This window comes from Aplidium turbinatum, chromosome 3, assembly GCF_918807975.1.
Source record: "Aplidium turbinatum chromosome 3, kaAplTurb1.1, whole genome shotgun sequence".
Classification (NCBI taxonomy): Eukaryota; Metazoa; Chordata; class Ascidiacea; order Aplousobranchia; family Polyclinidae; genus Aplidium; species Aplidium turbinatum.
Window position 1 is genome coordinate 7,072,827 of NC_137474.1, and position 13,591 is coordinate 7,086,417.

At 37.3% G+C, this 13,591-nt stretch overlaps 2 protein-coding genes across 2 annotated transcripts; both read left to right on the plus strand.

The window, feature by feature from the left end:
* The first annotated feature begins 2,789 nt into the window (after nucleotides 1-2,789).
* LOC145767077 (adenylosuccinate lyase-like) lies at nucleotides 2,790-4,475 on the plus strand. Its single transcript, XM_082578824.1, has one exon. It carries the CDS (start codon nucleotides 2,790-2,792, stop codon nucleotides 4,233-4,235), a length of 1,446 nt encoding a protein of 481 aa, XP_082434950.1. The 3' UTR covers nucleotides 4,236-4,475.
* Nucleotides 4,476-7,247: 2,772 nt separating this feature from the next.
* On the plus strand, nucleotides 7,248-13,411 carry LOC145766305 (EF-hand domain-containing protein D2-like). Its single transcript, XM_082577986.1, has 5 exons — nucleotides 7,248-7,464; nucleotides 11,035-11,160; nucleotides 11,366-11,513; nucleotides 12,075-12,206; nucleotides 12,590-13,411. Exons 1-5 carry the CDS (start codon nucleotides 7,313-7,315, stop codon nucleotides 12,719-12,721), a joined length of 690 nt encoding a protein of 229 aa, XP_082434112.1. The 5' UTR covers nucleotides 7,248-7,312; the 3' UTR covers nucleotides 12,722-13,411.
* The last annotated feature ends 180 nt before the right edge of the window (nucleotides 13,412-13,591 follow it).

A 13,591-nucleotide genomic window follows, 5' to 3' on the forward strand; every position in this document is an offset into this window, starting at 1 on the left:
GAAAGATAGGCTTACATTTGTGATATTTATTGAAAAGCTTAAATCTAACGAAAACCAAAAACCATTTATATACCGTTCTTAGTTCAGTTTTTTTTTTTTTTTTTTATTTCTGACCATAACAACGAAGCATATGGGCATCCTACTGGAAACAAAACAAAAAAGCAAACACATTTATTCAGTGTGATGGGTGTGACTGCTTTCTGTAACAAAGCAACTCCAGCCGTGGCTCAGTGTTTGTTAATGCAAGTCTCAAGACGGTTTCAATGTTACTTAGGTTGGAACGGTAGGCGAAGTGAGAACATTCCAGATAAATCATTTTGAAATATTTGTTTCAAGATGTTAAATTTTTGATGAACGCATCAATTTTAGATTTTAATGCAAAATATTGATGTCTTCTCTTAATAGGGACAAATTAAATTTGTTCAGTTTTTCAAGCAAATTTGACCTTTGGCATAATTCCAAAAGCTAGATGTCATTGCGAAAATGGTGGACCAAGACTGAATTTTATTCTGTTGGAAAAATCACGATTTCGGTTTTCAACGTTAATTGGCTAGCCATTTTAAAGCTTTGACTTTTGAAAGCCACCTCACTTCATAATGCAGTAAAAGAGTTTTTAACTCTGATTCCATTTCACCTCTTAAATTTTCAAAAATACGGGTAGCCTATTGAGCGCGCGACTCTTAATATACCGTAGTTAATAACTGTCTCAGCATCTGCATAGAAGTGTTAATATGCAGTACATTGTGCAAATTGGTATACTTTCTGCGACCCCTGAAGTTTGTTACACGACCCATTGGGGGGTCGCGACCCCCAGTTTGGGAAGCCCTGCACTATAGGATAGTCTACTCTCAACTCTCATGTCCTGCCTGTTAAACTTTGAGAACGTTTTGACCCTCAAGTTGAAAATGTAGCCCACTCCTGACATATTTAGGCCACTTAGTGTTAATTTGACTCTTTAGCCATATAAATGGTGTCTGAAAATATTCAAACAAATCAATAAAAAGCTCAAAAATCTCTATAGTGTTATACGGTTTAATTTGGCTATTTTTACTGTGTTCAGCTATTTTTTGGTTGAAGTTTGGCTACAAAATGATTTTGAATCTGGTAAGCCTGTGCTGTTTCGAAATTGGTTTAAAAAAGGCAGTGGCTATTTGACCGGCGCCGGTCTTTGAATCTGAAACACTATTTGACCAGTCATGATGTCACTATAGGCACTTCTTTCTTTTTCTCTTTCAAAGCAAAAGACGAGAAGAGTGCCTATATAAGTTCTAAATTCGACTATTACGTTCAACTGATTGGGTGGCGCGTAGTATACGGTACAGCTCCAGTTGGTGTTGCAGAGGGAATGAGTTCGATACTACGCGGAAGCGTTCTTTTATTTTTTTTAAAGTTTTAACTAAATTTTGACCCGAAGTGACTCAATCGTTAGGCTGCTGCATTTTTGTGGTCAATTTTTAATTTCAGAAGCCTTCAGCCCAATTTTTTATGTCTTTTCAACTATGAGTAATAAAGTCAGAGTTTTTAATTTTCTTGAATTTGAGAATTTCTCTACTAAATAATTTTCCGTTCGTCATAAGAGGATGTGACCGAGTTTGCCGAACAACGTAAAAATGTAATGCGTGACCGAGCGACGAACTATGAGTAATAACGTCAGAGTTTTTTAATTTTCTTGAATTTGAGAATTTCTCTGGATAATTTTCCGTTCGTCATAAGAGGATGTGAATGTATTTGCCGAACGACGCATTACATTACAACTCTGACTTTATTACTCATAGTTAAAAAGACATAAAAAATTGGGCTGTAGGCTTCTGAAATTAAAAATTTACCACAAAAATGCAGCAGCCCAACGATTGAGTCACTTCGGGTCAAAATTTAGTTGAAACTTAAAAAAAAAACGCTCCCGCGTAGTGTCGAACTCATTCCCTCTGGAACACCAACTGGAGACGTATACTACGCGCCACCCAATCAGTTGAACGTAATAGTCGAATTTAGAACTTATATATATAGGCACTCTTCTCGTCTTTTGCTTTGAAAGAGAAAAAGAAAGAAGTGCCTATATAGTGACGTCATGACCGGTCAAATAGTGTTTCAGACTCAAAGACCGGCGCCGGTCAAATAGCCACTGCCTTTAAAAAACCTTGAAAATGGATAAAAAAATATGCAGTTGAAACTTCTTTTTGCATATTTTAGACTAGACTACAGAGTAAACTGTAAAACTTTGGCTGAAAAGGCATTGGCAATGCAGACAAGTTTAAAGGTTTTGATGACACCTTTTTTCAACATTTTGCATGTTGCCAATGACAAAAGGATAACACAAAATTATGTGAAATACAGGCAAAGACTGTGTTACTCAATTACAACTCAGACAAGTAGCTTACTTTTGTAGCTTAGCCTGCCATCAAGCATCAACAAGTCTGTCATGATTCAAATTGAACTGTTGCATGAAAGCCGGTAACCTTTTATTTAGGCCTGTGTTGAAAATCACCATGATTTGTCATATATTGTTTTCTTCGTTGTGATGGTCAGAAATAAAAACAAACTGAACTGATTCAAATATTCTAAGCGATGCCTTGTTTCAGACATATTTTTATTCAAATGCAGCAATGATATTTGCACTAAGTAATTACAATTAATAAGTCAAAAAAAAAACAATTGAACAAAAATTGTCTTGTTTAATTATTCCAATTTTACATTCATGTTGCAGATAAGTGCTTTATGTTTATTGCATTTATGCTAAGCCACACCACAACAACTTCTTAGATACAAAAAGGTGTATTCTTCAAGTTGGCATGGATGCAGAATACATGAAATATCGCACTCCACTTGTTGCAAGATATGCTTCAAAAGACATGTCTCACAATTTTAGTGACTATAAAAAGTTCTCAACATGGAGGAAGCTTTGGACTATCTTAGCCAAAGCTGAAAAGGAGCTTGGGATCAATATAACTGAAAAGCAAATTGCAGAACTAGAAGAAAATGTTGAATTGCAAGAAGATGATTTTAACACAGCTAAAGAAGAAGAAAAAAGACGTCGCCATGATGTCATGTCACATGTTCATGCGTATGGTATAAAATGTCCAACTGCTGCTCCAATAATACATTTGGGTGCCACATCATGTTTTGTGGGGGACAACACTGACCTTATATTGATGAGAGATGCTATGGATATTCTTTTGCCTATGTTAGCACGCTGCATTGATCGGTTAGTTTACTTTGCTGATAAATATAAAGATCTTCCAACTTTGGGTTTCACTCATTTTCAACCTGCTCAACTTACCACAGTGGGAAAACGAGCATGTCTTTGGATGCAGGATTTGTTATCAGACTTGGACACTATTGAAAAGTGTAGAGAAAACTTGCGTTTTCGTGGAGTTAAAGGTGCTACAGGCACACAAGCAAGCTTTCTAGAACTTTTTAATGGTGATAAAAAAAAGGTTCAGCTGCTTGATAAATTGGTAACAAAAATGGCTGGGTTTAAAAAATGCTACATTATAACCGGGCAAACTTACCCAAGAAAAGTAGACTCTGACATTGTCACAAGTTTATCTAGTTTAGGTGCTTCAGTCCACAAAATTTGTACTGATCTGCGTTTGCTTGCCAGCATGAAAGAAATTGAAGAACCCTTTGAAAAAAGTCAAATTGGATCAAGTGCTATGGCATACAAACGAAATCCTATGAGAAGTGAACGCTGTTGTAGCCTAGCTAGACATTTAATGAGTCTTTCTATGAATACGTTTCAAACCACTGCTGTTCAATGGTTTGAGAGAACTTTAGACGACAGCGCTAATAAACGTGTTACAATACCAGAAGCTTTTTTGACTGCTGACATAATCGTCAACACTCTGCAGAACATCTGCGAAGGATTAGTGGTGTATCCAAAAGTGATTGAACGTCACATTATTCAAGAATTACCATTCATGGCCACAGAAAACTTCATCATGGCTATTGTAAAGGCAGGAGGTGATAGACAAATTGCACATGAAAAGATAAGGGTTTTGTCTCAAGAAGCTGCAAAAAATGTTAAGCAAAATGGACTGGATAACAATTTAGTGGAGTTGCTATTGAAAGAGCCATATTTTAAGCCCATTCATGACTCAATAACAAGCTTACTCCAACCTTCTTCATTTGTTGGTCGTGCTCCAGATCAAGTAGAAGACTTCTTAATGAGCGAAGCCAAACCAGCTATTTTAAAATATAAAGATTCTAAGGAAATCCAAGCTGAACTCAATGTGTGATGTTATCATACGATATGCATTATGCGTCTTAGTTGTTGTTTAACTATTGTGGACAATTTATGAAGGCACTGACAGAGTTCTGACCCAAGTAGTATCCACTCCAGGTTTTCTTTAAATATGCTATTCTGCCATGAATCTGAGTAAGGTTGCATAGCACCTAATGTAATTTATCGCAATTCAGCATAGTGACTATATTGAAGGCGCATCTGGCTGAATTGACATATCACCCCTTGGATAGCAAGCAGCACCAGACAAGTGTATGCACAAGCGACCATTGCTTCAAAATAACACTTGATACATTAAATGAACTTATGCTAAGTTCAATTATTATTAGCAGTGTAGGTAGCCAATCGATTAACCAATTTCTATTGAAACCAGTGCGGTTGTGTGGGTCTGCTACTATTCGGCGAGTCCGATTCGGAGAGTTCCCTATTCAGAGACATCCCTTTTCGGAGAGTTCCCTATTTGGAAATTTTTTGATTTTTTTTTTTAATTATTATTAAATTTAAAAATTAATTATTTAAAAATTATAGGTTTACTCTAAACTGCCACTTAGGTTTTAACTTCATCTTTTATGGCAAACGCTATTTGGCAACTGTCTTTTTTTAGTTGACACGTTTTCGCTGAGACTTTATCTCATTAACCCCTATTGTTAATCATGAAAACTGTTGTTTTGATGTAAAACACATATTTTGAACCAACCCAGACAACAAAATTCGTCATTTTTACATTGATTCGAACGTCTGCAGATGTTGAATCAATGTAAAAATGACGGATTTTGCCGTCTGGGAAGGCACTCAAAGGTAAACACTGGATAAAATGCAAGAATGCAAAAGAAACGATATTGTGAAATAAAATATAAAATTCTCTAAATAAACAGAAGGATCGGACATACATCTCTCTGTTATCATTCTTAATGTAAAAATTCCTTTTGTGGTCCCTTTGGAACAAATAAAAACTGTGCTGTTGTAATTTCCGGTTGTAGTTTTGGTCTCAATCTCATCATCATGATTCGGAGTAAGATGTTTGTTAGGTGATTCAAAAGGCTAATTGTTCTGTGGAGTGAGCATTCTGTTGCTTCGGTTTTCTTTGGTATAAGTTATGAATATGGAACGTACCATATCACCAGGGTCTTTTCGGTGTCATAAATATGATTTAAGATCTCAGTGGTTAGGTCTAAACCCCACTCATCTAAAGCTTCGATAATTTCAACTATAAAAGAAACGATATTGTGGAATATCCTAGTATGCGTATCCTAGTCAGCTAAAGTTCTCTTTTCTACATGATTTCAACGTTTAGCGACGTTAAAACGATGTAGAAACGGCAATTTCTGCTGGTGGGGATAACTAGACTACGTTATTTCAACGTTTAGTGACGTTAAAACGATAGGCCACACATTTGGTTATCTGTTACTACAATGTAAAAATGAACTGTTAGGCTAACTGGGTTCTTGGAACAAACTTTTACTGGTCGGGATAACTAGGCTACGGTACCCGATAATTTCTTTTCAATCCAAGCTGTAGGCCACACATTTGTTGATCCAAACTACCGGTAATCATTTTAACTATTCAAAAGTACTAACTTATAGACATACACATGATTTTTTTTTTGTAACATCTTCTTTTTTTTATTTTTCCTTCATATCTTAAATTTTTCTGAAGGTGTTGCGGCCGTGCCAAATTTCTTTCAACTCAATCACTTACTTCGGTCACAAGCACGTTTTAACATTCGCGTTTTGTCGCTTCTACCTTTTTCTCGACCTTTGCTATGTTGACGTGTATTGTTTTTGATATGATGGTCACAAATAAAAACAACTGAACTGACATGACGAATTTTCATTTAATTGTTCAAACATTTTATTTCTATTTTCTCTGCACGATTTCAACGTTTAGCGACGTTGAAGCGATGTAAAAACGGCAATGATAAATAGGCTACGATACCCGATAATTTTCTATTTTTTTCTGCACGATTTCAACGTTTAGCGACGTTAAAACGATGTAAAAACGGCAATGATAATTAGGCTATGGCATCCGATAATTTTCAAAAATGATTTCAAAAAATCTCCGAATAGGGAACTCTCCGAAAAAGGCTGTTTCCGAATAGGGAACTCTCCGAATCGGACTCGCCGAAACGGGCCATTCCGTGGCTGTGTAGCACTTTTCAAAAGTTTACCTGTGTGCTGATGAGTGTACCAGCATCATAAATATTTTTTGCAACAGCACTTTGAATTTTTAGAATACACTGCTTTATATACCATATGCCTAAATTAAATACAAGTAAGTTAACTTTTTTTCACTGATATTTTAAAAGTGGCTTGCATACTTGCTCTAAGTAGTGACATATTGTTTTTTTTTTGCATTTCTTTGGCTTCGTCTTTTGCGAGGTCCCTGTGAGTATGTTTTTATTTGCGCTCTTGATCTGTATTACTTTCATTTGGTTTGAAATTAAGTAAGCCATACTGAACATTTATCAGGTTTGAAAATTATCATGACTTATGTAATATATCCATGCTTACGTCTGGTGGTTGCAGATTTAGATTAAGTGAAAGGGAAGGCAAAGAAGCCAATCTTTGTGTCCACCTTCAGGCATGCCACTAAGTGTTTCTTGCCAAAGACCCACCTGCATGCTCTTGAGCGGTGCTGTATTGAGTGCCCCACCAGGGCTCTCACCACTCGGCTATGCAGCCGACATGATCTACGTATCATGACTTAATGAGTGTTTAGTTTTTATGTGTCTCCTTTAAATCTCCCACACAGCAACACATGCTTGACTACCTTTACCTCCTAAAACCCAGTTATTTACAGTACTGCTTAATGCGTAGGCTATTGTGTTTTTTGCTGCGGATTTTTGTTTCGTATAAATTCATACATTTTTAACGTCCAAAATTGATACTGCAATTAACGAACACATGTTAGTTTCGCTTTTGGCTGACACTAAACACTGATTTTATAAAAGTTTCTTCAATCAGTGCAGTTTCCTACACTTATACACTGGCGCATTTTTTCAGGCGTAACCTTCTTATCACTTCCTGCTGTATATTAAAAACTGAGTTGTAGCCGTTAAAGTATTGCATCAAAATGTCTGATGAATTGTCACAACGTTTAGCAAGAAGGCAAAACATCATTGATGGACATGAGCCTGCACCAACTGACAACCTAATGCCAACAAGCGTTCAAGAGAAGAGTACCACTGATGCAGCTGACAATGAATTAGCAAACAAATTACAGCGGTAGGTGTGATAACGCAGCTTCTCAAGCTTGTTGCACGAGTTTATGCCTCATGCTTTGACAATAATAATAATCCGTTTAATTTTGGCTTATGAGGATAAGTCTCAAATGAACAATTAATATATGTGGTCAGAGTCATATATATATATATCATATAGTTGAATGAGTTTTGCTTTTAGCAGCATGATCGTTGCTTACTTCACAGTGTAGATTCAAACGATCTGTTATAGCCTGATGCTGCGGGTTCTTTTTGGCAATATCAAATTACACTAGCTTTCGGAACACAGTTAGAGCTGGCCGATATTACGATATTTCGATACGATACGATATTTTTTCGGCAGCGATATTTATTCACAAAGCTCCGATTTTATCGCTTATAAATGAACTGAAATTATAGCAACATTTTTGTATGCGCAGACAACCCAGTGTGTGTGCTTTGTTTACGCATTGCGAGCAGTCTAACATCGCATGCGCAGACAACCCTCAAGCGTGTGTGCATTGTTTATGCATTACAAGCAGTCTTTGTGATTACGCAATCCTGCTTACTGATTCCCACGTGTTGCGTTGTTGCGAAGGATGAAGTCCGGTAAATACAATAGGAAACTTGCAAGCTGACTGATTTTACGTAGCATAACGTAGCGGCCGTAGCATAGTGTAGCGGCTGTAGCCTACGGTAGCTACAGCTATGTCGATACTTTATTTTGTTTTGCTACTCACAGCTGCATCTCTATTTTGCATCAAAAACTATCAACAATGATCGCTGCATCTGTACATGGTGGCGAGCTAATGCACTGACTTTTCCTACACTTGCAAAAGTTGCAAGAAAACTTCTGTGCATTCAAGCCACCAGTGTTAGTAGTGAAAGGGTGTTTTCACTTAGTGGCTCAATTGTTTCCAAGAAGAGATCGTGCCTAAAATCCTGCAATGTCAACATGCTAACATTTTTGTCCAAAAATCTTTAGTTTGCGACAGTTAAATCGCAGCATTGTTTGCAATAAATGTTGTTCATTTCAGTACCAGTGCTCAGTATGTTTTTCATGCAGTTATACAAAGCTGTGCTATGCGATTCGCCGTAAAATATCGAAACTTAGATTATATCGTTTTATTTTTGGTAATATCGTATCGAAATTATTTTACCAATATCGCCCAGCTCTAAACACAGTTCCCTAGTCATGTGCTATGACAAATGGTGTTGAAGTCAGTGAGTGGTTTTTTAAAATGGCTCTTTGTTTTAGCTCGAGGCTGCCGGTTGTTGAGTTTCTGTGCTGTTAGGCGTTATTGCTGTGAGGTTTTGTTGGATCAGTTGATTAGTAGATTAGATACTCTTAAACGAAATACAGAGAAGAAGGGATAGATGTTCTTCACCCAATAAAGCAGCACCACACCTGACTGAATTCGAAAAGACAATCAGGGAAAACGGATACCCCAAAGACTTCCTTAAACAACCACCCAGACGACGACGACACCGACAAAGCAAACAACCCTCCCCTCAGACATCATACAACCCAATACATTTCGAATTTCCTTATATGAGCGACGACGCGGACCGTAAAATAAAGAAAATCTTCAAAGACCTGGACTTACCAGTCCGCCTCTTTCGGCGCTCCCGAACCCTCCGAAACGCACTTAAAAAACCACAAAAACCCGAACCCTGCCGGATGCAAAACTGCCAACTACGGAACGACAACATGTGCAACACCAAGAACTGTGTCTATAAGATTATATGTAAAAAATGCAAGGAAAGCTACATAGGCAGCACGATTCGCCCACTCCATTCCCGTCTCAAAGAACATCTCAGCTCGGATAAAAGTTCGGTATTTGATCACCAACAACAATGCCAAGCAGACTTTGAATTTAAAATTATTGGAAGAGAAAATGACGCGGTACAATTACGTTTCAAAGAGGCCATATTCATTAGCAAACAAAATCCTAAAATCAACAACCGCGCCGAAAGGGAAGAACTACGTCACCTAATCTACTAATCAACTGATCCAACAAAACCTCACAGCCATAACGCCTAACAGCACAGAAACTCAACAACCGGCAGCCTCAAGCTAAAACAAAGAGCCATTTTAAAAAACCACTCACTGACTTTAACACCATTTGTCATAGCACATGACTAGGGAACTGTGTTCCGAAAGCTAGTGTAATTTGATATTGCTAAAAAGAACCCGCAGCATCAGGCTATAACAGATCGTTTGAATCTACACTGTGAAATATATATCATACCCAATCATAGGCGCCTAACTATTTTTTTGGCCGTGGGGGCGAAAGCGTGTTTCATCAGCAGCAACGTAAATTCAGCGAAATGCCACGCAGATGGATGACGTAATTACAGTATGTCGTCACACTAGGATCGCTTTTATTGCCACACTCGGAGTTATTGCTACGTTCGACCTACCGTTAATTATTATAAACAAAACTCGACCAAAACACATGCTATTTGCTATGCGTCTGCGTTGTCTAGCGGTTGATGGACTGCGATTCTTTAAGCTAAGCACAACATAAAGTTTAGCAACGAACTGGATTTATTAGCATGAAACAAAAGACAAAATACCTGTTGAAAGCAAAATCATTCATGTTTACATCAATTCAACAGCACGTCACCTTGAATAAATTTAAAACTTGCTGACATCCGTAAACAGCCCTTGAAAAATAGTTACGGAGAGACGTTTGATTAAGTTTTCAACTTGACATTGCTCCCTTTTCACTACACTAACAAAAGATGCGCATATTCCCCGCCTTTGATCGGGTTTCTATGGCAACGGTCGTGTGTGCGCCATGCAGTTTGTGCGAGTCCGTTGTTGTGTTGATTATGCCGCGTGTGCGCAATGCGGTTTGTACCAGCCCTTGTTACGTTGGTTAGTGGTTACCTCAGGCCCCGAGACTTCAAGTTCATTTTCACAGCAAGCGATTCACTGCCGCGACAATTCTCTGCAGAGGTTTCGACTGTCGAAAGCGACATCGAGTCTGTTTGTAAGCGCATTAAGCTAAACGTACGCTGCGTCAACGTAGCTAATTATGTTGTTTTTGGGTGCATTCAACATCTGATGACATTGAATCGACGCAAAATGGTAGATTTTTGCTATGTCTCAGGCAGCAAAATCAGTCATTTTTACATTGATTCAACGTCTGCAGACGTTAAATCAATGTAAAAATGACAGATTTTTTTTTGTCTGGGGTGGGATTGTAGCATCGCTACTCGTTCTAGTGATTATTTATCGCGAAGCTGTTGCGGTTTGCATTTAAAAATGTTTTCCTGCTGCCGATCGCTAGCTCATCTATTGTTTTATGTATCAATGCAGCATAAAAATTTGCTCCCACGCAGAAATATAGGTGGGGGCCTGGCCCCCACGGCTTAGGCGCCTATGTACCCAATGCAGTCTTTGATGATCCAGATGCTGAGCTTGTAAAATTTACCAGCGCTTTTTTATCGCGCTATGTTTCAAAACATTTTTGGCTGCTTAATATTTTTGTAATGAAAATTGAAACAAAAATATTTTTCTTAACTTGTAAAATGCCACCGATTGCATGACTAGTATTATTTCAATGGGTGAAAATGTATATTGCAGACAAGGAAATATCAATGAAGGCAAAGAAACGACGCAAAATCCTTCCCGTTCACATTTCAATCCTTACACAGAGTTTAAGGAATTCACAAGGCAACAAATAAAAGATCTTCGTAAAAAGTTTGACACGTAAGTTGGGACACTGCAGGTGCAGGGCCTGCAGACACAGTCATTGAAATGGTTAAGAAATTTAAGACTAATTAAAAGCAGTGTTAATTATTTTATAATTTTCTTTTCGATGAAGGGGCTTTTTTCATGATTATGCGTTTCAGACCTTAATTTCAACTGACTATTTTTATGGTTCTTAATATAAATGCTATTGAGTATGGTTCAGATATGACATTGGAAAAGATGGTTTCATTGACTTGTTTGAACTGAAATTGATGATGGAGAAGCTTGAAGCCCCTCAAACTCATCTTGGCCTAAAAGCGATGATCAAAGAAGTAGATGAGGATTTGGATGAGAAGATTAGTTACAGAGAGGTAAAAGAGAATTGTACTTTTCTCTAAAAACCGATTCTCACACGCCTTCACTCTAACATTTAGTTGATGTGCACATTAACTGTGTATTGATAGATTTTTTAACCGGTAATTCCTACAAATCACAATCTGATTTCAATTTCCTGCTTTATCAGTTTATCTGTTAAATTGCTACCTCCTTATCTTATGAAATATATGTTAGTTTATCTTACAACAGATTCCAGCTACCTCTCAATTTGAATATCGCGACAGTAAAACTTCCGTTTTAACTTTAAACACGTACAGCCTGTACTGATACAGTATGTGATAATTTCACTTCTCACTTATACCACCTGGGCCCACGGTGGCGGTGAATTCAGTTCAAAAATTCCCACCTCGCAATATCTCATGGGCGGATACTGGCAAGCCAAGCTTTTTGCTTTAGTTTGCAGTGTTATTAAAAATACGATCTACTTTATTATGCAGCGCTTTGCAAAGCAGCTATTAGGTTCAGTTCGGTTGTGCACATTTCTAACCATCACAGCAAAAAACAATACACAATTACACATGCATTATTATCTACAGTTTTTATTGATCTTTCGAAAAGCTGCAGTCGGTGAACTTCAAATTGACGGTTTGAAGAAGCTAGCTGAACTCTCCGAGATCGACGTTTCAGAAGAAGGTGTCACTGGAGCCAAAAATTTCTTTGAGGCTAAAGTACGTAAAGATTTAAATTCGTTGACGGTTTTGTGACGTTAGCGTACGATGGAAGGTAGTGCACAATACAAATGTGTTGATATTTTCTGTTGTAAATTGTTTGTAGAACTTATAACTATAACATTGTAGCATCGCTTAGCTCAAAGCAAAAACACAAGCTCGAAAATAAACTTTGGGAAGCGATGCATTGATATGGCACGCTCTCAGAACTCATGCTTTCTGTGTAGGCTAACTAGTCTAGTAGCCACTGAAATAGATTGAGTTTGGTTTTATGAGCATGATATTACCACAGCGAACCCGTAGCATTGGACCGTAACATATCCTTCTGTCTACACACTACGGAAGGTTAACGACAACAGCTAATGAAAAAAACGTATCTACAGGTTGATAAACTGTCAGATTCCAATCGATTCGAACAAGAAATAAAAAAAGAGCAAGAAGACAGAAAAAAACTTCTAGAAGAAAAGAAACAGCGCCAACAAGCGTTTAAAGAAAAGGCAAAGCTTTTTCAGTGACCGCAATCAGCCTGCCAACATCACAAAACTCTTTTTTCAAAATTATTTTTGTAATTTCAGCAGATAATACTTTTTTTTATAATAGCAATTAATATCAAGCCCCCTTTCCCTTTAATTACTCTGTATGAGTTTTCAAAATCAAACACTGTTTTGCGTATTTTTTTCTTGCGTTTTAATTTAATTTTTTTATTTATGCTCGTATCGCTTGTCATTTTATTTGTACTTTTTCGATTTATTTCACTTTTTTATCATTATTGTGTTTGGAATAGTTATATCCTGCAGTCATTCCTGTTTGACCTGTGCGGCTGTGCAAAGATTTCAGGTGCCCAGCACAACAATCAACATGTTGTAAAACTGTGCAATGTCTATCGACGTTTAATCAATGTAAAAACCACCGACCTTATCTGCACTAAACATGTGCTATTAATGTTTTCTTACGTCACAATCAAATTTTTTTTTATCTATTAATTATATGCGATGCATTTTGTACGTTTGAACTACGATTTAGATTTAATTTTTACTGCCATTTATTTAATTTTATGCACATTCACCATTTGCTTAACACGGAAGCATATGTGTAGTTAAACGAAATCATAGTAAGTTAGGCTAATTATCTAACTGCGTTAGTACTAGCTTACGACAAAAACAATACTGCCAATGAAAAATTGTGTAATAAATTTTATAGCGTGTGCGAAATACTGTGTGGATATATTTTTTGGGTTTTGTCTTCGCGACGAAAGGAGAATAAGACAACTGAAAGTTAGTAAAAGAAAGCGAGAAAGGCCGAAACGAAGATGGGAGATTGCGCGACAGAAGATATGGAAATAGTGGGAGTTAAGGATGAAGATGCTGCTGACAGAATGGTTTGGA

Coding starts and splice junctions, on each gene's coding strand:
- LOC145767077 (XM_082578824.1), top strand. CDS start 2,790: ATGGATGCAGAATACATGAAATATCGCACTCCACTTGTTGCAAGATAT.
- LOC145766305 (XM_082577986.1), top strand. CDS start 7,313: ATGTCTGATGAATTGTCACAACGTTTAGCAAGAAGGCAAAACATCATT. Junction 11,514..12,074: donor AGAAGATTAGTTACAGAGAG/GTAAAAGAGAAT, acceptor TATTATCTACAG/TTTTTATTGATCTTTCGAAA. Junction 12,207..12,589: donor AAAATTTCTTTGAGGCTAAA/GTACGTAAAGAT, acceptor ACGTATCTACAG/GTTGATAAACTGTCAGATTC.